Below are 19,710 nucleotides of genomic sequence, written 5' to 3'. Positions count from 1 at the left end.
GAGAGAGAGAGAGAGAGAGAGAGAGATAAAGAGCGAGAGGAGAGAGAGAGAGAGAGAGAGAGAGAGAGAGAGAGAGAGAGAGAGAGAGAGAGAGAGAGAGAGAGAGAGAGAGAGGAGAGTGAATTGGTTTGGTCGGTTTGAGAAAGAGAGAAGTAAAGAGCAAAGACACAAAGGAAAAGCACAGAGAGAGGAGAGAAAAGCAGCAAAAACAGCAAAGGAATCGCACAAGTCTATGAAAATGTACATGGATACTATACAAAGAAGGTCAAGAGAGACGTGCGCATCTTTCTTCTTGTGCAGATGCTGCGACATCTCTGGTGCTTCTTCTTTGGGCCGCGGTTTCAGGTCAAGAGGGTGGACGGATACATTGAGATTGAAGACACGGGAAGCAATTATGAAGGGGTCTGTGGCAAGGGAAGAGAAGGGTTTGCTTGCGACAGGCTGGGAGGATAAACACGCTATTGATTTGGGAGCTTCGGGGATTGATTATGTTTGGGATTTTGGTACTGCAATCACGTGTTTGGCGTGGCCAACGTGATGGAGGTCGGTTAAAAAAAACAAAAAACAAAACAAAACATAAGAATGAAACAAAGCGTATGGTTCCTACTACGTGCACAGACAGTGATGGTCTGGCAGCAATTCAAAAGGCGCAATGACCTTTCTGCTGCTTACGGGGCCGACCGGCAATGCCCAAAGGCCGTACGCCAGAAGAAGAAGAGGGTTGCCGTGCCAGACCGACGGTTCCACGACTTGCCGTGCTGGCAGTCGAGCCCGTTGTGTGGGAGTTTGAGCCAGACCGGCTAAGCCCTGCTGGCAAAGCTGGGCGGCCGCCACTAGAGGATCGCTTGGTCGAGCCAGTCTTGGTGCTCTTCCCGCTTGTCGTCTTGCTGGCCCTTTCGGAGGCTTTGCTCGACTTGCTGGCTTTGCCGCCTCCAGAGCGGGGCTTTGTTGCCGTCGACGAAGATGTGCGGCGAGATGCAAACTCAAAGTCATCCAGCTCATCCGAGGCGCCAAAATGCGGGGAAACCAGGGGAATCTTCAATGACAGGGCAAGATGTGGCAGCCATGGAAATAAAAATGAGAGCACGCCCGCCAACGGATTTCAGGTGTAGTCTGGGGTCTGGCAACACGCCGTGGCAATGGCACAAACCGAAATTTCGCGCTTGCCGTTGGGCGTGTGTTTGCGAATGAGGTGAATGAAACGCGTGCCAAAGGTCTTGACTTTGGCTTGCGTGACACCCTAATTGATGTAGAAAAGGTGACAAGAAGATTTGTATAGGTAAAACGTGAATGCGAATGTGCTCCATCAAAGACGCGACCAAAACCCTCGCCAAACAAGAAAGCTTACCTCGCACTGCCGAAATTCGTTCAAGGTCAGGGGTCGAGCCACAGTCATCAGGTTGAGCTGGTGGGTTGTGAACACGGACCGCGTCTTGGTCGAGTCACCGGCCAGCTCAAGCACCAGCTCCTTCAATGCGGTGAGCAAAGGTAGATTCTGCGGCTGGCTGGCCAGTTCAGCGGCCACGGCAATCTCCGATTTGTCCTGGTGGGCTTCTGCCGTCTTCTTCGCCTTGCGGCCCTCCATGGACAGCATAATTCTGACGCGTCCACCAAGCAAGCTTCCGGCCTTGCTTCGACTCAGCCGCACGTACGTGTTGGTGCCATAAGCCGTATCTACGTGGAACTCTTCCAGATAACCCTCCAGCACGAGCTTGCGTGCTACGGCCCCGCCACCACCAGAACAACCCACCCGGATACACCAGCACAGCGTGAGTTGGCGAGAGTTGGCAATCGTGATAAAAAGCCGGCCAATACAAGCTCAACTGACCGAGACGCTCAACGTCGGTGCGGCTCAAGCCGGCACCCTGTCCATGGAGCTCATGGTTCACCAAGCCCGTCTCAACGATGCGCTTGCTGCGAGAGCCACGAAAAGCGTCCATCACCATGATCAATGTGATGGGTGTTCGGCCATCTGGGTTGCCATGCTCCACGAGCTTGGCCAGGCTCTTGGCGTGCGTGGTCACATCCTTCTCTTCAAAGACCAAGCCCTTCTTACAGACATCACAATTGTCGTTGCAATCGCGAGCGTCAAATTGTTCGTCAAAGTAGGCCAATTGTTGTTTGCGGCGACAGTCTTGAAAATTCTCACAATAAGACACGACAGACTTGAGATTATTCCTAGTGCAAAGTGAAGCGTGAGCGCAACCTCAATCTGCACCTCCACCACGAAGCAAGAGAGAAAGAAAAATAGCAAGAGAGAAAGAGAGAGAGAGAGAGAGAGGGAGAGAAAAAAACTACAAACAAAAACAAAATTCAAAGGAGACGCAGAAAAACTAGAAACCGAAAAAGATGGTGGTGCAGTTGATGGCCACGAGCGGACTGACCGGTGCTGCTCGCGCTGACGCCAATCGCCGTCGCTTTTGTTGATCATAAACTCGTGGCGCGCCTTGTCAGCAAACGTATAGAAAAGAATACACTGGGCCGGTTGACCGTCACGGCCAGCACGACCCGCCTCCTGATAGTAGCCTTCCATCGACTTGGGCAGCGTGGCGTGGATGACATATCGCACGTCAGGCTTGTCGATGCCCATTCCAAAGGCAATCTACGAGCCGAATGCGAAACAGAGGCAGTGCACAAGGTATGAGAAGTGGGCTTCATGACCACCAGCGCGCAAAGGCCAAGAACACACTGCAAGCCACCCGGCCAGAGTTGAACACATACCGTGGCGCAAATGATGTCGGCACGACTGCGGGCCCATACATCTTGCACCTCACTACGGAGGCCGGGATCCAGGCCTGCGTGGTAAGCCAAGGCTTTGATACCCCGGCGCTGCAAAGGTTCCAGGCACCAAAAGCAAGAAACATTTGGGCGAGGACCGGTCAAGCGTCAGAATTTGGACCGTGCCTCAGCGCAAAGATGTGGGATCGTGTTTGCGTCATTGCCACCAACCTGTAGATCCAAGGCAGTGGTCTCGGCATCTCGACGTGACATGCAGTACACAATGCCAGAAGAGCCGCGATTCTTGGCAACGATGGCAGCTATGTCTGCGAAAAGCTGTGGGGCGCCATTCCACACGCGGACCAGAGAAGCAAATGACCAATGAGTGGGCTTGGGCAAGCGCTGTTTGAGTCCGTGCAAAAGTTTGGACAGAGAAGGGCCGTACACTCTTTTTCTTGGGGCGAACTTCGTAGAAGAGATTCGTGCGGTTGAACGAGCTCTGAAACGTGACGGCCCGCTGCATGCCCAAGATGTTCAACACGTCCTCCTTGACGCGCGGAGTGGCGGTGGCCGTCAGTGCCATGAGGGGCACACGGGGAAACCACTGTCGAACAATCTGCAGCCTACACAACATGAACAGGGGTCCATGAATGAGTCAGGTCAACGGGGGCTAGGAACGGGCAGGGTAGCAGTAGTGGGTGGGACGCTTGGCTTGCAAGTGCGTGAGTGTGCGCCGGGGAAGGATCGATCATCGTACTCTTTGTAATCGGGACGAAAATCGTGGCCCCACTGGCTCACGCAGTGGGCTTCATCGATGACAAAACGCGCCAACAAGCCCCGCGCGTGTAACGACTCGAATGTTTGCCGCATCATTGAGCTCTTGAGACGTTCCGGTGTAATGTATAACAAGTCGTCCTGGACTGCATCAGCGCAAAGTTGTCGATGCACCTCCTGCAAGAGAGAAGACAGCGAGAGGGCACGTTTAAGAAAATTGCTTGCTTGCGTACATGGACACGCCTAGCTAGTTGCATTGGCTGGACCTACGTTTTGTTCAGCGCGTGACTGCGTCGATGACAAAAACAGCACTCGGATGCCCAGGGCTTGTAGACCAGCCACCTGTTTGCCCGGCGTACCGTTCACATGGTGCAGTAAGGTCAATGGCATGCAGAAAGGAACTTAGAGGGAAAATTGGTGTGCTGCTCGTTATTGAACAGGAAATTGGAGGCAGCCTGATCAACGCGAGAGCAAGAGCAAGTTTCTAACCTGATCTTGAATGAGGGAGATGAGGGGCGAGATGACGACCGTAACCCCGCGTGATGTGACGGCAGGAAGCTGATAACAAAGAGACTTGCCACCGCCCGTGGGCATCAGCACAAAGCAATCCTGGCCTAGAGCAGAGGAGGAAAGATTTGGTGAACCAGCCGACAAGGCATTGAGGAAGCATCACAAGCTCTTCTTTTACGAGGAGCAAAAAAAAAAAAAAAAAAAAAAGAAAAAAGAAAGAAAGGAAAAATACCTAGGAGGGCGGCATTAACGGCCTCGAGCTGATGCGGACGAAATCGATGGAGGCCAAAGCGCTACCAGACCCAGATATTCGAGTCACCAAAACCGCACAAGGTGAGTGGTGAGAATAAAAGCCGTTGACAAAACCTTGCTAGCGCGCAAGGCATCGGGGCTGGATCCACACACCTGCTTGAAGGCCTTGAGAAGCTCGATGCTGTGCTCAAATTCAAAACTGCATAGATCTGGATGAGTGGAAACCCCTTCGGGCAAAAAGCTGGCAAAGCGCTTGCCTGCAAAAAAAAAAAAAAAAAACAGCGAGAGAGAACCTGCATCGTGAGCAGGCGCTGGCTATGCCAAGATATAACAGCTTATTCGGCCGCCGGAAAGTAAGGGGTCGCAGAGTGAGAAAGGCGGGTGCCATGACAAACCGGCATGGGGGTTGGCAGGAGGCCCGGGTACCAAGTCTTTGTTATTCGTAGGTAGCACGGTGCTGCTGAAGCCCCTTCCGGTGCCATGACCATGGTCCATCCGCGCGCGTACATCAGAGGTGCGGTCAGCCTCCACGTCCATGGCCCCGGACTGTTCAATATCGTCATCATCCACAAGCAAGCCGCCATCGTTGTAGCCGTCCTCATCATCATTCATAATTTCATCCAAATCTTCCGGCACGGCCTGGTGGTTGCGATTCGTGTCGTCTACGTCATCCATGGCATCATCCCACTCAGTCCAACTAGGGCGCCGCACTGGCTTTTGAGGTGATGGGCTATCCACAAAAACCACGCTCCCACTCTCCCCATCGGATTCGTTTTGCTCGGGGTGTATGTCGTTCCACGCTGGGTCCGGGTGATGAGCGTTATGAGTGAGCGACCCGTCAAGGCTAGAAAGGCTGTCAGTCTTCAAAAGGTTGGCAGGCGGTGGCCGGCGCGCATCGCCATGTGTCACCACTTGGCTGGGGGCATCGTCCAGGTCGTCGTCATCCAGGTCGCTGAGAAGCCCGGCCGTATCTAAGATGGTGGTGCGTGCAGCTCGCTTGGCTGGCGGGGCGGCAGAATCGTCGAGGGCGGGCCCGACTGCTGCTAGGTTGGAGTGTGAAGACCAGGGTTGCCGGGCAGGACTAGGGTGATCGAGGGCGAGTGGGGAAATTGTGCTACGCTTGTCGTTGATGGGGCCTGGGCGGGCGTGTCGGCGTTGATAGAGGACACGATCAGCGTGTTGCAGCGTCGAAAATTCATGCTGAGCCAGGTCAAGGCCGTGCCCAGAGCGCAGCTCGTTGAGCCGCCGCCTGCCAAGTGAGAACCGTTGTGCGAGGAAGCGAATGCGTACGAGTCAGCCAGACATGTGCACAAGCCAGGAGTTTGTAGAACATCGGGACCACGTACACACACATGTGCACCACTCATCAAAAGAAAAGCAAACAAGCAAACGAGCCAACCAGGCGGACCGGCGGACTGCTCAAAACGTACGTGAGGGCCGTGTCTTGAGCCGGGTCAATGTGATCCAAAAGCAAAGAGATCAATCGGTCCAGAAAGGTGTGACCAGCGACATCTCTGTCGGCATCAGTGGCAGGCACGATGGGCTCGGCGGGCGGCGTGGTCTGAGGGGGTGTCTTGACGGAGCTGATGGAGGAGGCAGAGGAAGTTGTAGAGGTGGTGGGGTGGGTTGGTTTCTGGGGGAGCCCTTCATCTGTTGGCTCAGCCGGGTCAGGGATAGCTCGGGAATTTCCCTCAAAGGCCTCGAGGGCTGCTGCAAGCTGATCATCGGCCAGGGTGTTGGATTCGATCGTACGAGGAGAGGCATGGGGTGCAGGGCTATTAGCCGAACGGGCTCGCAGCGGGCGCAGGGCCGGAAAAAGGTCTTGGGGTGAATCTGCGCGCTGATTCAAGGAGGCCGGGCGTTGGGGGTTGTGTTCCAAGCTGTGTTCTGGGTGGGGCAGCCGAGGAGCGACAGGTGTGGTGGTGGAGGCGTTTCGATGATTGGCGACGAGAAGCGGAGTCACCGAGCTGGGGGCTTCAAAGTCCTCATCGCTGTCACTGTCCCCATCCGAGCCAGACAGGGCGGCAAGGAGGGCGCTGGCACGCTGCTTGGGTGGCCCGTTGGGTCGGGGACTCGAGCTGCAGCGCACACCTGGACTTTGCTGCGAAGGCGGGGTCAAGAGGTGGGAGGCAAGCTGGCTGGGTGCCGCCGTGGCGCTGTGCCGCTTGCGACCGGATGAAAGTTTGAGCCCACCCACAGCCAGGGTCATGCCTGTGCGGCCCGTTGCCAGAGGCAGAAGGTCTTCCTCCTCATCCATGAGTGCCGCCGACATGCCGGGCATGTGAATTGAGGATGCAGACCGTCAGAGATGGGCAATGGTGCTCTAGCAATGCGGCTTCGCCAGGGTCGTGCGCATTGTGCGGCGCCACTATGGCGTGACGACAGAGGACATGGATGGTCACGGGTCAACGTCGAAACCCCAAAGGCAATTGCCACCGCCACGACACCCGCAGGCCCAGTCGTGGCAAGCAAAAGCTGACGACAAAGTCGCGTAGCTGCAAATGCTTGACGTGTGCCCGGCACAACGGCGAGCAACAAAAAATGGGAAAAGTCAGCGAGCGAGAGCGAGTCAGAGAGAGAGAGAGAGAGAGAGAGAGAGTCTGTGTGTGTGTGTGTGTGTGTGTGAGTGAAAAGAGAGAGAACAAAAGAGAGACGAATGCTTTTTTTTTCTGTTTTTCTCGAATTCGTCGACAATTCATTCGCGCCAGTTTACAACCGCGCGTGTGATAACGGTCAAAAGCGGTTTTTATCCGTTGGATGCATTTTGCTGACGTTTTGTATGACAATTTTTATGCTGAAGAAATTTTGCTATCAACATTGAGATACTTTTAGGCTTCAGACAATTGGTAAATCAGGGACCGCGTATTTTTAAATCGTCAGCTTTTCGGCACCATCTGATTCTTGGCGAGACGCTCCACGGCCATTATTTGCAGGCACGGCATCGGGCAAAATGGCGGCCACCACCAATATCCCGACCATGGACGATGTTGTCATGCATTTTAGCAAGCAGATCAACAGCCTCAATCGGGCTCAGCTCTTTCGAATGGGCGACGAGCTCATCCAGAACGATGGCATTGTCGAGCTCCTGGCCGCCCTTGAAGGCTCGCTGGCCGCCGTGGAGGCCCAATGCGCTGACTGGGAGAACTTTCTTGATGCTGAAGAGCGCAGCCTTGAGCCATTGCAGGTACTTGTTGATCGCGCCGAGGCCATGCAGGAACGCCTCAGCTTTGCCAAGGAGAACCTGCCTGCGCAGTTGCCCACAACGCAAGCCTCCGCCCAGCAGAGCCATGGTGCCGCCCCGCTGCAGCCCATGGGTCAAAGCACCACCCAGTTGAACGCGACCGGCAATGCCCGCTATCAGGGGAATGGATCCAAAAAAGGCACGCGTGGCAAGGGCACCAAGCGGACCGTCGCGCTGCCAACGTTGGCCTACTTGCGCGTGGACGAGTTTAATGCCATCCCCAAATACATGCGCAACCGGTAAGGCATACACATCTCTTTGTGTCATGGGAATTCGGATCTGTTTTTTTTTTTTTTTTTTTTTTTTTGTGTTGCAGCACATGTAGACAGCGGTGGTTCCCATTCCTGTGCTTGCTCAGTACGGTTCTGGCATGCACTCTCGGTTGTGTGACAGGGCGACACGTGAGGAGCTGAATGCGTTGATCGACACCATCACGGACGTGGTCACACGCAAATATGAGATCTTGCAGTTGCAGCGCTCCCAAATGAACGATGAGGTGCGTGTGCTTGGTTACTGATGGGTCAGCCCGCACCCGCCCGCCCGCCCCCAGTATGCCTGATTGGAACTTTGATGGCAATCTCATCCCCTTTATTGTCATTTTGTGCGGTTCTGGATATTTTCAGACCCTGGCGCACTGGCATCGCTTTAAGGAGTCGGAGTGTCACGACACGGATGCGCCTGGCGTCTTTTACTTTACAGAAGAGGATTTGCGCCGCATGGCCAGCACCGGCACGGGTCATACCAAGCGAGATCTACCCTGTTTGCGCACGGCCGGTCGGCTCAAGGAGATTCGCACGGGCGGCTGCGTCCGATATGTTTTGCAAGGATCGGCATGAAAAGCATGTTCAGTCCAACGTGATGGATGCGAGCTTGCGTCCAGCATCTGAGCCCACAGTGGGGTATCATGCTGCGCAAGAGTGTGGCGCCCATGCCGGTTGCAGCGCGGTTGAGCAGGGCGGCATGCCTCGTGTTGGCTGTCAGCGTCGTCACTTTCAGTGTGTGGCAGGTGTTGTGTGATGGCAGGTGTACGAGAGAGTTAACAATTGACGTCTGTGCCAGTCGATACGATGGGGTAGCAAACTCATTTTAATTGATCGGTGATACGTGCGGATCAAGGGGCTGAGACGCACACACATGCACAGTCACAGACACACATGCAGAGGAGGCGTACCCACATAAACTACATCACGGACACGGAACCGACCAGGACAGGGCTCTGTGCCAGTTGCCGGCCAGCGGCAGCGTGGGTACAGGTTGACATGGCACCAGCCTGAGCGAGGTGAAAGGGGGAAAGGGGCTCAACTCTTGAGCACATGACCTTCACCATGTCCCTCGAACGAGCACGAAATAAAATTGAAAAGACAAGCAAAAACGAAGCGATCAAGACAAAGCAAGACATGCAGGCCAACCTCTCATGTCCCATACGTCCTGCCGTTGAGCAGGTTGTGGGCGAAAGATGTGCTCAAGGTGGGATGCCTCGAGTCGAGGTGACATGTGCCCGGTACGGCCAAGGATTGGAGCCTCGAGTGCTTGGCACCGACTCAGGACCAGCGAGAGGCGGCATACGTTTCGTAAAACTCATAGACGAGGCTCTGGTCGATGGATTCGAGCATGTCAATGAGCATGTTGCGGGCACCATCGTCAAACTCGCGAAACCAGGCGTAAGCTTGACGGAGTTCATCGCGATGGGAGGCAGGTAGTTCTGCAAGAGAAGCCAGGTCCATTTCGTCAAAGAGGCGACCTTCTTCGGGTGAGACGCGAGAGGTGCGGTCAATGAGGCCTCGCAAAAAGCGCGTTCGGGTGGGTTTGGGCCAAAACGCAAACCACTCGGTGACGAGCCGGCTCCGTCGCTCATCTTCACTGGCTGGTTGCATGCCTGCTGTGAGGTTGCAGGTGCAACTAACAAGGTCAAGCCACGTCCAACTTGATTGCGAGCAGGCCAGTACCAAAAGGCCAGCTTCTGGGGGTGATGAGGCGGGGGAATGCTGATCGTATTTGTGCTCTCACACGCCCCCTTCCCCACGGCCCCCTTGCCGGCACAGTTGGGTAGCTCAACCAAACGGCAGGCAGACGGCGCATCTGCAATCGCGGAAAAAAAACCCGAGGGTAGCCGCTTGTTGTCCACGATCCGACGAGACACCGTGCCAAGCCAAGCCAAGCCACTCGCGCCTCCTGTTTGCATTTGCGCCGGGCCAACGGGGTGCTGATGATCACCCAGACGGCAACGACGACGACGACGGCGACGACGACGGAGCCGAGAAAATCCGAGAAAACAACCCCTCTACGATAGTCTAACTTCTGTTACACTTTTCATTTCGCTTACAAGCAAACTTATGTATTACGTTTCATGCAAAAAGACCGTCTCAAGCCATTCGCGAAATTCAGTAACCCCCCTTCGTTGCGCGGTAAGGCTAAAGGTAATACTGTGACCATGGTTACACATTCGGCACAATATAAGAAAATTTTTAGCAGTGTGTGTAACTGCAAGTGTGACTGTGTGACTGCAGTCATGTTACTGTTTCACGTGCCAAATCAACCGCCCTTCCACAACCGCAATCTCATTGTCAGACAAAATTCACGACAACCAGCTCCACACACACACAGACACAGAGAGAGAATGAGTTTGGAGGAGCAAGCATGTGTGTGTGTGTGTGTGTGTGTGTGTGTGTGTGTTGTGTTTTATTTTTCTCTCTCTCTCTCTTGTGTGTGTGTGTGATTTCTCTCTCTCTCTCTTTTTTGTGTGTGATTTCTTTCGTTTAACCTTGGAAAGAAGAAAAAAGGGCAGCGGGGCAAGATGCGGGCGTGTTCAGTGACCATGATACTGGCGGCGGCGGCCTGCTGCTGCGGATTTCTAGCGCCCAGCGTGCGTGCTGAGGACTCGGCCTACCCGCCCGTGGTTATCATGCATGGTATTCTTGGAACGGCTGAGAATCGTAAGTCATCTGTGTGTGTGTGTGTGTGTGTGTGTGTGAGCGATCAAACGCCCCAAACGTTTGTTTGGCTTTCACATGTGGGGGCATATGGCGGCGGCGGAGGCAGCGGGGGCACTAGCGTTGGCGCCATTGCTGAACAGTGGGCTGCTTGTGGGAAGGATTCTTCTCCCCGATGGCGCCTTCCCCCCATCCTTTTTTTTTTTTATTGTTTTTCGGTTTGGTTGCTTCCTTGTGTGTGGAGGCCTTGCGACATCACGCTTGGCGATGTCCCCGGCGCGCCCATCATGCTTCTTTCTTTCTTCGCGAGTCAATGTTCTGATCGACTCCAATCTCGCTGCCTTGAATATGCTCGTTCTCACCGTGCGATCGACCTTCTGTTCGCAATGCCTTAGTTGAAACGGTGGCTGAGTGGATTCGCGAGCAGCTTCCCGGCATCTATGTCAAGTCAATGGAGGTTGGCAACGGTGCCCTCGACTCTGTCTTTATGGACATGAACAAGCAGGTTCGATGCCTCAATTTGGAGCCAAAACCTCGCCGTTGTCGTGCTTGTATGAATGTTCTCTTGTCCAAGACGATGGTGTTAATTGTTGTTGATTGTTGTCTTGGTTGCCCCTTTTCATTGCCCCCCCCCCCCCGATCTCAACCAAACTTTGGCACGCTTTTTGACCCCTCGGCCTTTTACTCCCTGTCAGGTTGAACTCTTTTGTGAAAACATTTACGCCGATGAAAAGCTCAAGGATGGCTTCAACCTCATTGGCTTCAGCCAAGGCGGCCTCGTGTCTCGCGGCTATCTCCAGCGCTGCAACAAGTACCCCGTGATCAACTTCATCTCTTGGGCCTCGCCACAAGGCGGCCAATTTGGTGGCGTCGAAGCCCTCGTGCCCCCAGTCGTGAGCGTCATCTTTGGTCGCGCTCCATACTCCCCTTTGATGCAGAGCGGTCTTGCCCTCGCCCAGTACTGGCGCGATCCCTATGCCCTCGACCTGTACCGCAGCAACAGCAGCTTCCTGGCCGACCTCAACAACGAGCGTCCCGAGAAGAACGAGACATACAAGAAACACATCACCTCGCTCAAGTCAATGATGCTTCTCCACTCAACCGTCGACGAGGTCATCAGCCCCCCTACCTCGGGCTGGTTTGAGACCTTCCTCCCTTTCACCGGCCCCGGCGAGAAGGGCGTGGTCGTTCCTCTCCGCCAGTCCCTCCTCTACCTTCAAGACTGGATTGGTCTCAAGGTCCTTGACAAGTCGGGTCGCCTTCAGATGCACACCTCTGACTGTGCCCATGAAGACCATCCCAATGCCGCTTGCAAGCACAGCTTTGACCTTTACACCCTCCCCCTCATCTCCGAGACCTGGGACTCTGTCCGCAGCTGGCGTGTCAAGAACCCCATGTATGCGCTCAACGCGCACTAACATGGTGCACTTGTGCAATTTTTTTTTTTTTTTTTGTTTTAGATGTCCTTTTTTCCTTTCCCTTTAGGCTACCCACTGTCGTGGTATTGGTTGCGCTTGTCTTGTCTGTTTCGTCCACCTCGGCTTCTCCCCGAACCCATCGTTGCCTTCAACCGCCCTTTCCTCGTTGTCCTCGCGTGAGCGATGGTCCTCGGTCATGTAAGCCTTTGTTCTCTGTTGTGTGCAGCCATGTTTTTGATACCACTGAGTGTACGTCGGTGTGCGTGTGTGCGAGTGCTATATGCCAACCCATCATCAATCAAGTCCGTTTCTGTGTGTGTGTGTGTGTGTGTGTGCGCGCAATAATTTACTTGAACTTCATCTTGACTTCTCACATGTTGCTGAGACGGTCATGAGTTGCGCTCCTTGATGCACACAACCCTGAAAGAAAGTCGGACATCACAGTAAATATCAAGCACACAATGGATAGGCAGTCCAGAATCTAGGCTGGCGTTGGCAGACATCCTTTGCATGTCCACGCCCGCTAGTCAAAATCTTCTTGAATATCCCCCATATCGTCGCGTTGCGAGGCTTCCAAGGTTTGCCGCCTGGCCATGGACGGCCTCGATCCTGCCCACACATTCGAGCGGTGAGCCAAGCCGGCAAACCACAAGTCAGGCAACCGCGGCGCTGGCATGTTACAAACCGCGTTCTTTGGTGTTGGGCATCTTCAACTTGCGGCGCTGCATTTTTTCAATGTCATCCGGCACACGCCCTGTCAACGAGGATGCGAGTCAGCGATGAGCGATCATGCACAAACACCCGTACAAAGCATACCACACGACAAGCCTGCGGGCTTGTACGCGAGCACCAATGCAACATACGCAAAATAGCCAGAGCTGGATTGCTCTTGGGCTTGGTGGGTCCACTCTGTCCACTGCGGCTGCGTCGCATCCGCCGCTCCGTCACATACTTGCGCACGCCGCAATCAAAGAAGCGCTTCAAACCTACGATCCCCACCCGCCAACGTCCGTGAGGCTCGTGATGCCAAAGAAAGCCCGGGCAGTCATGTGCTCCCTCAGGCCGACCACGTGTCGCAATAGCAATGCTTGCCACCATTCCCTTCTGCAGCCTGGGCGTCGGCGACATACCGCCAATCAAGAGCAAGTAGCGAATGCTGCAGAAGAAGAGTACGATCGAGGCCACCAGCATGGCGCCGACAATCATGGCCGTCATGGCTGGGATGCTCCAGTTGCACAGGCTATAAACGGGCAACAGGCAAAGTAAGCCGCGGTTCATTTGAGATGGGCCAAAGTGGCGCGCCCCGCTCCATCGCCATGAGCGACGTACTTTTTAAACTTTTCACCGAGCGAGGCCACCTCGCCAATCTTGTTTTGCACATTTTGACCGACGGAGTGAATGGCACGAACGCGCTCACGGATACCCTGCTTGCTCTTTTTGCTGCCTTTGGTATCCTCCTCGTCGCTTTCGTCGTCCTCATCTGAGGCATACTCGTCATACGACTCGAGCTCATCCTTGCTCTGAAAGGCCAAAGTCAAGAAATGTGGACGTGAACGTGAGCACATGTCTCTTCTGGGCAACACCGGGGCACGCACAGTCGCAGAACGCTGTATCTAATCTTTTCAAAAGAGAAAAACGCACCGAAACGAGAGAGCGCGCCGCCGGATCTGTAAACCAGTTGTAGCCCAGCCGCAGTGCAACCAGCAATGGTACGTGGTACACTTGCAAGAACAGCGTCATCCACACCCAGAACTGCAGGTGAAATCAGAACACGGCATGCAGGTGAGGTGCCAGGTGCGGAGTCGCCATGCCCAGCCAACTGTCTTCAAAGAGCGATTCGCTCCTCCTTCGACGCGTACCACGATCGAGCATAGCGTGAAACCAATGCCGTACTCCCACTTGAACATCTTGTCCACCACGCCAACACCGCCCACCACCATCTTGATGACTGATGTGAAGCGGCGGATGTTGTTTTTGAAAATCTAAGCCGCAACGTTCAATCCAATTCCGTTGTGAAAATGGGCGGACAGGGTGCATTGCTTGGCTGGTGATACTTCAACGCAAAGCGCCGACCGGCACGGCACGTACTGGTAATTTGAACTTGGGCTCTTCATCCATGTTGCGCTCTTCCACAGGCTTGATGACGCGGCTGTAGGCACGGAGGGCATCAAACTGCAGATCCATGCTCAGTTGGATCTTGCCCTTGGCCCGACCCGTGAGCGAGGCAGTCTTGAGTGGCCAGTAGTCGCGAACGCCATTTCGAATCTGAGAAAAAAAGAAACCAAAAAAAAACCGGGGTTACATGGCGTCAGAGGGCCGGGCAGATACATTGCGATCAACAATCGAACAGCAAGCAACCGGCATAAATATACCATACCTCCAGGAGAGGAATGATGAGGGCACCGATGAATTCCTTTTTGTCACCCTTGTCCTCATCATAGATGGTTACGCGCAAGACATCAAAGATATCACGAACATAACTATTGAGCACCAAGCACATGCGGTTGTGAGCTTGGCACCGTTAAAGAAAGTCCATGCCGTGTTTTGGCAGCCTGCCGCTATGGCATTGTCGTACAATTGTAGGGTATCATTCCAAACGGGGTTGACGTTCTTTTGGATCGTGCGAGTACGTTGGCGGCTATTGCCAAGTTCACACACTACAAATGGGTCCGATGTGCCTGCGAATATCCCCGAATCGCCGTCGAATGACATGAGCTGATGAGCAAATACAAAAGCATGCTCACGCTGCCTGCAAGTGGATGCATAAAAGCCTAGCCTTGAGAGCAAAGCTCAAGTACGAACCGCCCATGTCGCGCGCAGCTAGGCCACGTGCCATGTGAATGTACACTTTGAGCATGCCCACGTATTGGGCCTATGGAAAGGAATGGACAAACACGGTTAGAAGAATATTTTTCGTCCATCAAACACCAAAGGAGGAAGATAGGAAAAAAGGGAGAGAGGGGGAGAGGGGGAGGGAGAGAGGGAGGGAGGGAGAAAAGATTGTGAGTACCGCTTCGGCAGGTGCCAGATCCTTGAGGCCCGTAAGTGCCTTGCGAGCGAAAAAGTCGGTCACAGTGACCTGCAGATAAATCTCGCCGTCCTCGGGCTATGGACAGAAAGGATTGGATGGTCAGGCAAAAATAAAAAAAAGGCAAGCACTCGAGCAAAAGTCTCGCCTTGCGATCATAACAGCAAGGTGTACCTTGCCCAATGACTTTTTGAGGGAGTGCGTGTGATCCATGGAGAGCTTGGTCAGGTCAATCTCACAGCTGGCATGGCAGAGGGAAGATCGTGAGCTTTGGGAAGCAGCGAGAGTAGCGGATTCGCTATTTAAAGCACTTACTGGCCCATGAGTTCATCGGACATGCCCGGATCACGATCGTAGAGCTCAATCTTGAGGAGATTGCTTGTGGCATCGTGTACTGCAAACTCAAACCGCTGCTTCCAGACTGGGTGCAACGTCTTGTTGCACACCTGAAGGAGGGTGGCCGGTGCAAAAAGTCAGGCTGAGCGCCATGGCATGTCAAAAATCATCCATCAAGTTACCATTCGAACCTTGGATTTGCGTTTTTGCTTGCGAATACTGAGGCGCACGTAGGGGTCGGCAAGACCGTTGTCGTCCCATGGCTGCAGATCCCAGGCCTCGATGACATCGACGGTCACGAGGCGCGAGCCAGCTTCGTTGTTGGATTCGCCGAGCCGTGACGAGCCCTGCGACCGCGGCAAAGCGCATGCGTACCAAGACCAAGGTTGAGGGTGCGTGGGCGGATTGAGCTCACGACGCGAGTCAGGAACGCAGAGAGCATCGTACCAGGAGGTTACTGTTCATGGGCATCTTGGTCAGTTCAAAGTCGATGTAGCCCAGGTTGTTGTTGGGGAGCGGTTTCTTGCTCTTGCCGTGATCCTTGAGTGCCACGCTGAAAACAAGGCAAAGAGGAGGGAGGGGCAACAACCGTGAGCTCAAGCTGAGAAGACAGCACAGGGCTTGACAAAAACACCAGCAGGAAATGCATAGCAGGGCACGGTAGCTGGGCTGGATTGGGATGGGAGAGGTCAATGTACGAACGTGACGGGCTGGGCCTTGTTCACGACGAGCTGAGAAAAGTCGTAGCGAACGGAACCCAGGTAATCCTGAGAGAGTGTATCTTTGTCGTAGACTTCGAGCTCCAGTACCGTGGGGGACTCTGTGGGGCACCGCCGGGGTGAGAGGCCTGCTAAAAAGGCGCTGTGGCATAAGGTAGCAAAGCTTGGGCGAGCGGGAGAGACCAAGACCTGAGGTGAGGGGGATGAAAAAGTCCTGATTCCAGTCGGGCTCGGTGGTTTTTTTGATGACCTTTGTCTGTTCTTTGTGTTTGCCAAGACGAATGATGACAAAGGGGTCACTGGTACCGTTGCTGTCGGCTGCCATAAGCCCCTCGGCACCACGAATAATAATGTGGAGGCCGAGTTGAACGGCGGATTCAGCACTCGTGGCCCCATTGCGTTGGGAGCGATTGGACTTGAGGCTGGGTGAATAGAAGCGTGTATCGGTGTGGCGAAAGTTGTGCACGCAAAGATCTTCCTCAGCTGGGCCGGCGTGAACGGAGGTGTGGGCGTGCAGTGAAGCGGTTTCCGAGCCAGCAGAAAAGGAGCGGGTGTTGCTGACGCGTCGGGAAAGAGTAGACGCGGCGGGATTGAAAGAGGCTGCAGTGCGTTGTGTATCAGTACGCTCAACGAGGCGAGAAACGGGCGGGGTGACAGAAAGGGTATCGGTCTCAGCCTGAGACACTTCGCTGCTAAAAGGTTGAGCTTCATTCCCAAACCAGGCGGCTTCGGGATTGATGTTGGTGGACTAGGTGGCACACGGATTTGAATGAGATGCTCAGCAAGCGGTGGCAACGCAACCGGGGTACAGAAGAACGTGCATGCACCATTCCGGGTTAGGTACGGACAGACCTTGAAGGATTTGAGTGCATTGATGTCGGGATCGGTGATGGCGGTGGGATCGTCCTCAAGTTGGGCTTCTGTCTCGTTGAAATAGTAATCTTCAACTGTCTGGCGTTGCTTGCGGCGGTGGCGTAGGAAGCGCATCTAAACGATCAGTCATAGCGAGTGGGGGGTGAGGCCGAAGACGGACGAGGAGCCCGTGGGTGGCGCATCATTGGGCGTGAGACGCACCGAGCGGGATTTGCCGATGCGCGTGGGGGTGACAAGGGAATTGCTGCGATCCATGGCATTGCCTTCAAGGTTTTCCACATGCACGCTCGGTGGCGGCGGCTGCTGGGGGGCGCGTCGCTTTTTGAACATGATGACGGTGTGTACCAGTGGTCTGGATATTCTTGGGGAAGAGAGGTGCGAGAGGATCAAGTGTAAAGGCATGGGCATTTCCAAAGGTGAGGCGACGCAATAAGCGGGGTTGAGGGGGCACAGAAACAAGCACATTGGCCTGGTACGTCGAGATCCAGCTGGTCATGTCCGCCCAGACAGCCGACGCCCACCGATGATCGCTCGCGATCCTCTCACCTCGCCTCTGCTCAAATCTCGTCGCGCAAAAACGCGCAAAACAGGGTTCTCCCTTTGGCTGCGAATCCTCCACACGGCTCAACTTGCAATCCTTGCTTCCGTACAGCTGCTAGTACCCGATCAAGGCACCCGCCGTACGTACCACCTGCTCAGCCAGCAACGGACGCTCTTCACCCTCTTCCGTGTGCTGCACGAGGCCCAAAATGCTCAGAGAGAGAGAGAGAGATGTGTATGTGATTGTGTGCTCTCACCTTAGTGTGCGTTTGTGCAGCAAAAATGGATGTTGTTGCATCTACAACGTAAAATACGTTATGAAAACTGAAGGTTGATGCAGACTTTAACGAGGTTGATGTCAACGAGGATCTCGCTGCTTCTTTCAAGAGGGTTGTCAATGCATGTACCACTGACAGTTGGTAGCATCAAAGGTCGTTTGAAATGTCAGCAATTTATTTCCAAACGATTTTGGCGCTGGCGCGAAGAGAAGATGGCTGCCGAGGAGGCGGGCGGGGCAAGACCGTGTATTGTGTTGTTCAAAGAGGCGGATCAGCGCTACGCCGAGGTACGTTTCTTGATGGCCTTGTGGTAGAAAAACGCCACTGGTACGGCTGATGGTGGCTGATGGTGGCTGTTGGCTCTTTCAGGCGCTCGCTGCCGTGCCAACGACAGAGGTCGAGTTTTGGCCACTGCTCCAGACGCAGTTTCTTCCGCAGGGATACGAGGAGGTACTGGCCAGCTTGCGCGAGGCCACAGGTATAAAACGCCCCTAGCTCTTGTACTCGGCTGGACCAAATGCCAGCATGACTGGATCCAATTCTTACTGATTGAGCTCTTGTTGCACGGCCGCCAGCCCTGATTGTGACCTCAGGCACCGCCGTCAAAGCCCTCGTCGAAGCCGTTGAGGTAAATCCAACCTGCAGCCAGTCACGGATCTGAAGGCACTGGCGCGGGTTTGTCCGAACAGCTCCGGCTAGTGGTTTGGGATCTCAATGCACGATTTGAATTCTTTGTCATCTGGTGTCACTCAATCTCCAGCGCTCTGCTTGTTCTGCGGCCCACCTGGTCCGACTCGCGAACATTACATGGGTAACCGTGGGCACCGCCACGGGTGATCTCATTCGCGCCTCTTTCGGTTCGACGACCCGGGTAAGTGCGTGTGACTTTGTTGGCTTGAATGATTCTTTCACCTGCCGCGCTCTAAGCTCTTCTTTTTCCTCTTCCACTTTTTGTTTGCATCGCAACGACAACCGCCAGGTCTTTGGGGAGGAAAGCGGCAGCGCACGCCAGCTGGCCCCCGCGGTTATTGACTGGTGGCGCCAGCAATCCTCGCCAGTACGCCCCCGCTGCCGCCGCGTCCAGTCCAGCCATCACCTGCCGATAGCTCATATCACTGCCTTTTGACTTCAGGGTCATCTATGCTACGCATGTGGCGCGCAGCGCCGAGATGAGCTGCCGTTAGCCCTGAAAGCCGCTGACATACCCTTTGCCGAGTACACTGTCTACGACGCTGCACCTTCTGCTGAGCGGGCCCAAGCGTTTTGGGCTGCACACCTACCAGCTTGGACTGCATTTCCCAATCCGCAGCCAGTGCAGCTTGTAGTCTTCAGTCCGGCTGGCGCCCTCGCACTCCTGGCAGCAGCCCCGGCAGATGCCGCCAAGCTTCCCATGACTCTTGTTGCCCTGGGACCCACCACTGGTAAGCCTCTTTATTCTCCTATCTTCATCTCGTGCGCGCAACCCCACCTTTCTTTTATCACGCTATGAAGGTGTCTCATTGGCCCATCTCCCGTCAACTAGCCGCTGCATTGCGAGACCATTGTGAACGAACAAACCTGTCTTGGCGCATTTTTCAAAGCACCAAGCCCAACCCTGCGGCTCTCTGCGAGGTGGGGTTGTCTCATCTGCAGGCTGGCTGTCGACGATCCATCCCGTCTCACCACCATCATCCCATTCGCGTGCTGATTCATGCTGAGGGGTAGACTCTGCGACAAGCAGCTCGTGCGACAGGGTCAAACTACGGGACAACTGATGCAGGCATCGACGATAATTGAGCACGTGTAATATACGAGTTTGTTCATCAGCAAAGAAACAGGCTGATGCACTGCGCGTACGCCACAGAAAACCATGCTCAACAGAACAAGGGTTTGACAAGCTAACCATGATACTGGTCGGAAAGATGAATTATAACAATGCCGGCCAAAGCGGCAAAAAAATGCAATGATTCGAAAGGGAAACGGGCAAGGTGTGAATAAAAGACGGATATGGTCAACGAGGACCTCTAAAAACTCTGTTTATAGAACACACGAGTTGGGTCGCAGACGCAACTGGGGGATTACAAGAAATACGTGGCAACCACTCAAGAAAAGAA

The 19,710-nt window shown here is 54.4% G+C and overlaps 5 protein-coding genes across 5 annotated transcripts in view; 3 read left to right on the top strand and 2 right to left on the bottom strand.

Moving 5' to 3' along the window:
• The window catches only part of MONBRDRAFT_29065 (uncharacterized protein), a gene marked incomplete at both ends in the record, with an annotated part of 11,126 nt that extends 4,591 nt beyond the window's left edge, over positions 1-6,535 (bottom strand). The window contains 16 exons of the mRNA XM_001749477.1: positions 736-1,036; positions 1,151-1,240; positions 1,349-1,719; positions 1,829-2,134; positions 2,167-2,294; positions 2,385-2,602; positions 2,722-2,829; positions 2,950-3,054; positions 3,164-3,341; positions 3,476-3,669; positions 3,763-3,834; positions 3,982-4,106; positions 4,235-4,295; positions 4,408-4,511; positions 4,650-5,503; positions 5,685-6,535. Of these exons, the coding sequence (XP_001749529.1) occupies positions 736-1,036; positions 1,151-1,240; positions 1,349-1,719; positions 1,829-2,134; positions 2,167-2,294; positions 2,385-2,602; positions 2,722-2,829; positions 2,950-3,054; positions 3,164-3,341; positions 3,476-3,669; positions 3,763-3,834; positions 3,982-4,106; positions 4,235-4,295; positions 4,408-4,511; positions 4,650-5,503; positions 5,685-6,535 (4,066 nt within the window). The remainder of the gene's footprint in view (positions 1-735; positions 1,037-1,150; positions 1,241-1,348; positions 1,720-1,828; positions 2,135-2,166; positions 2,295-2,384; positions 2,603-2,721; positions 2,830-2,949; positions 3,055-3,163; positions 3,342-3,475; positions 3,670-3,762; positions 3,835-3,981; positions 4,107-4,234; positions 4,296-4,407; positions 4,512-4,649; positions 5,504-5,684) is intronic.
• Positions 6,536-7,147: 612 nt separating this feature from the next.
• On the top strand, positions 7,148-8,602 carry MONBRDRAFT_34174 (uncharacterized protein). The gene is made up of 3 exons (XM_001749544.1): positions 7,148-7,734; positions 7,889-7,991; positions 8,119-8,602. Exons 1-3 carry the CDS (start codon positions 7,205-7,207, stop codon positions 8,329-8,331), a joined length of 846 nt encoding a protein of 281 aa, XP_001749596.1. The 5' UTR covers positions 7,148-7,204; the 3' UTR covers positions 8,332-8,602.
• A 1,687-nt stretch (positions 8,603-10,289) lies between these two features.
• On the top strand, positions 10,290-12,202 carry MONBRDRAFT_34173 (uncharacterized protein; the record flags this gene model as incomplete). The annotated part of the gene is made up of 3 exons (XM_001749543.1): positions 10,290-10,428; positions 10,821-10,930; positions 11,121-12,202. The coding sequence occupies 3 exons, from the start codon at positions 10,290-10,292 to the stop codon at positions 11,841-11,843; spliced, it is 972 nt and encodes a 323-aa protein (XP_001749595.1). The 3' UTR covers positions 11,844-12,202.
• A 12-nt stretch (positions 12,203-12,214) lies between these two features.
• On the bottom strand, positions 12,215-17,129 carry MONBRDRAFT_34172 (uncharacterized protein; the record flags this gene model as incomplete). The annotated part of the gene is made up of 20 exons (XM_001749476.1): positions 12,215-12,452; positions 12,529-12,597; positions 12,707-12,829; positions 12,974-13,083; positions 13,173-13,363; positions 13,485-13,595; positions 13,703-13,825; positions 13,932-14,108; positions 14,221-14,323; positions 14,419-14,521; positions 14,646-14,715; positions 14,854-14,949; positions 15,046-15,112; positions 15,187-15,317; positions 15,399-15,554; positions 15,655-15,760; positions 15,910-16,027; positions 16,116-16,674; positions 16,779-16,913; positions 17,001-17,129. The coding sequence occupies 20 exons, from the start codon at positions 17,127-17,129 to the stop codon at positions 12,367-12,369; spliced, it is 2,763 nt and encodes a 920-aa protein (XP_001749528.1). The 3' UTR covers positions 12,215-12,366.
• Positions 17,130-17,802: 673 nt separating this feature from the next.
• MONBRDRAFT_38767 (uncharacterized protein) lies at positions 17,803-19,385 on the top strand (the record flags this gene model as incomplete). Its single annotated transcript, XM_001749542.1, has 5 exons — positions 17,803-17,904; positions 17,987-18,050; positions 18,780-19,038; positions 19,140-19,228; positions 19,322-19,385. Coding segments are annotated over exons 3-5 (183 nt in total), but the record flags the coding sequence as incomplete, so codon positions are not given.
• Positions 19,386-19,710: the final 325 nt, after the last annotated feature.

This window comes from Monosiga brevicollis, genomic scaffold, assembly GCF_000002865.3.
Source record: "Monosiga brevicollis MX1 MONBRscaffold_31 genomic scaffold, whole genome shotgun sequence".
In the NCBI taxonomy this organism is placed as follows: domain Eukaryota; class Choanoflagellata; order Craspedida; family Salpingoecidae; genus Monosiga; species Monosiga brevicollis.
This window is presented reverse-complemented; position numbering and strand designations above follow the sequence as displayed.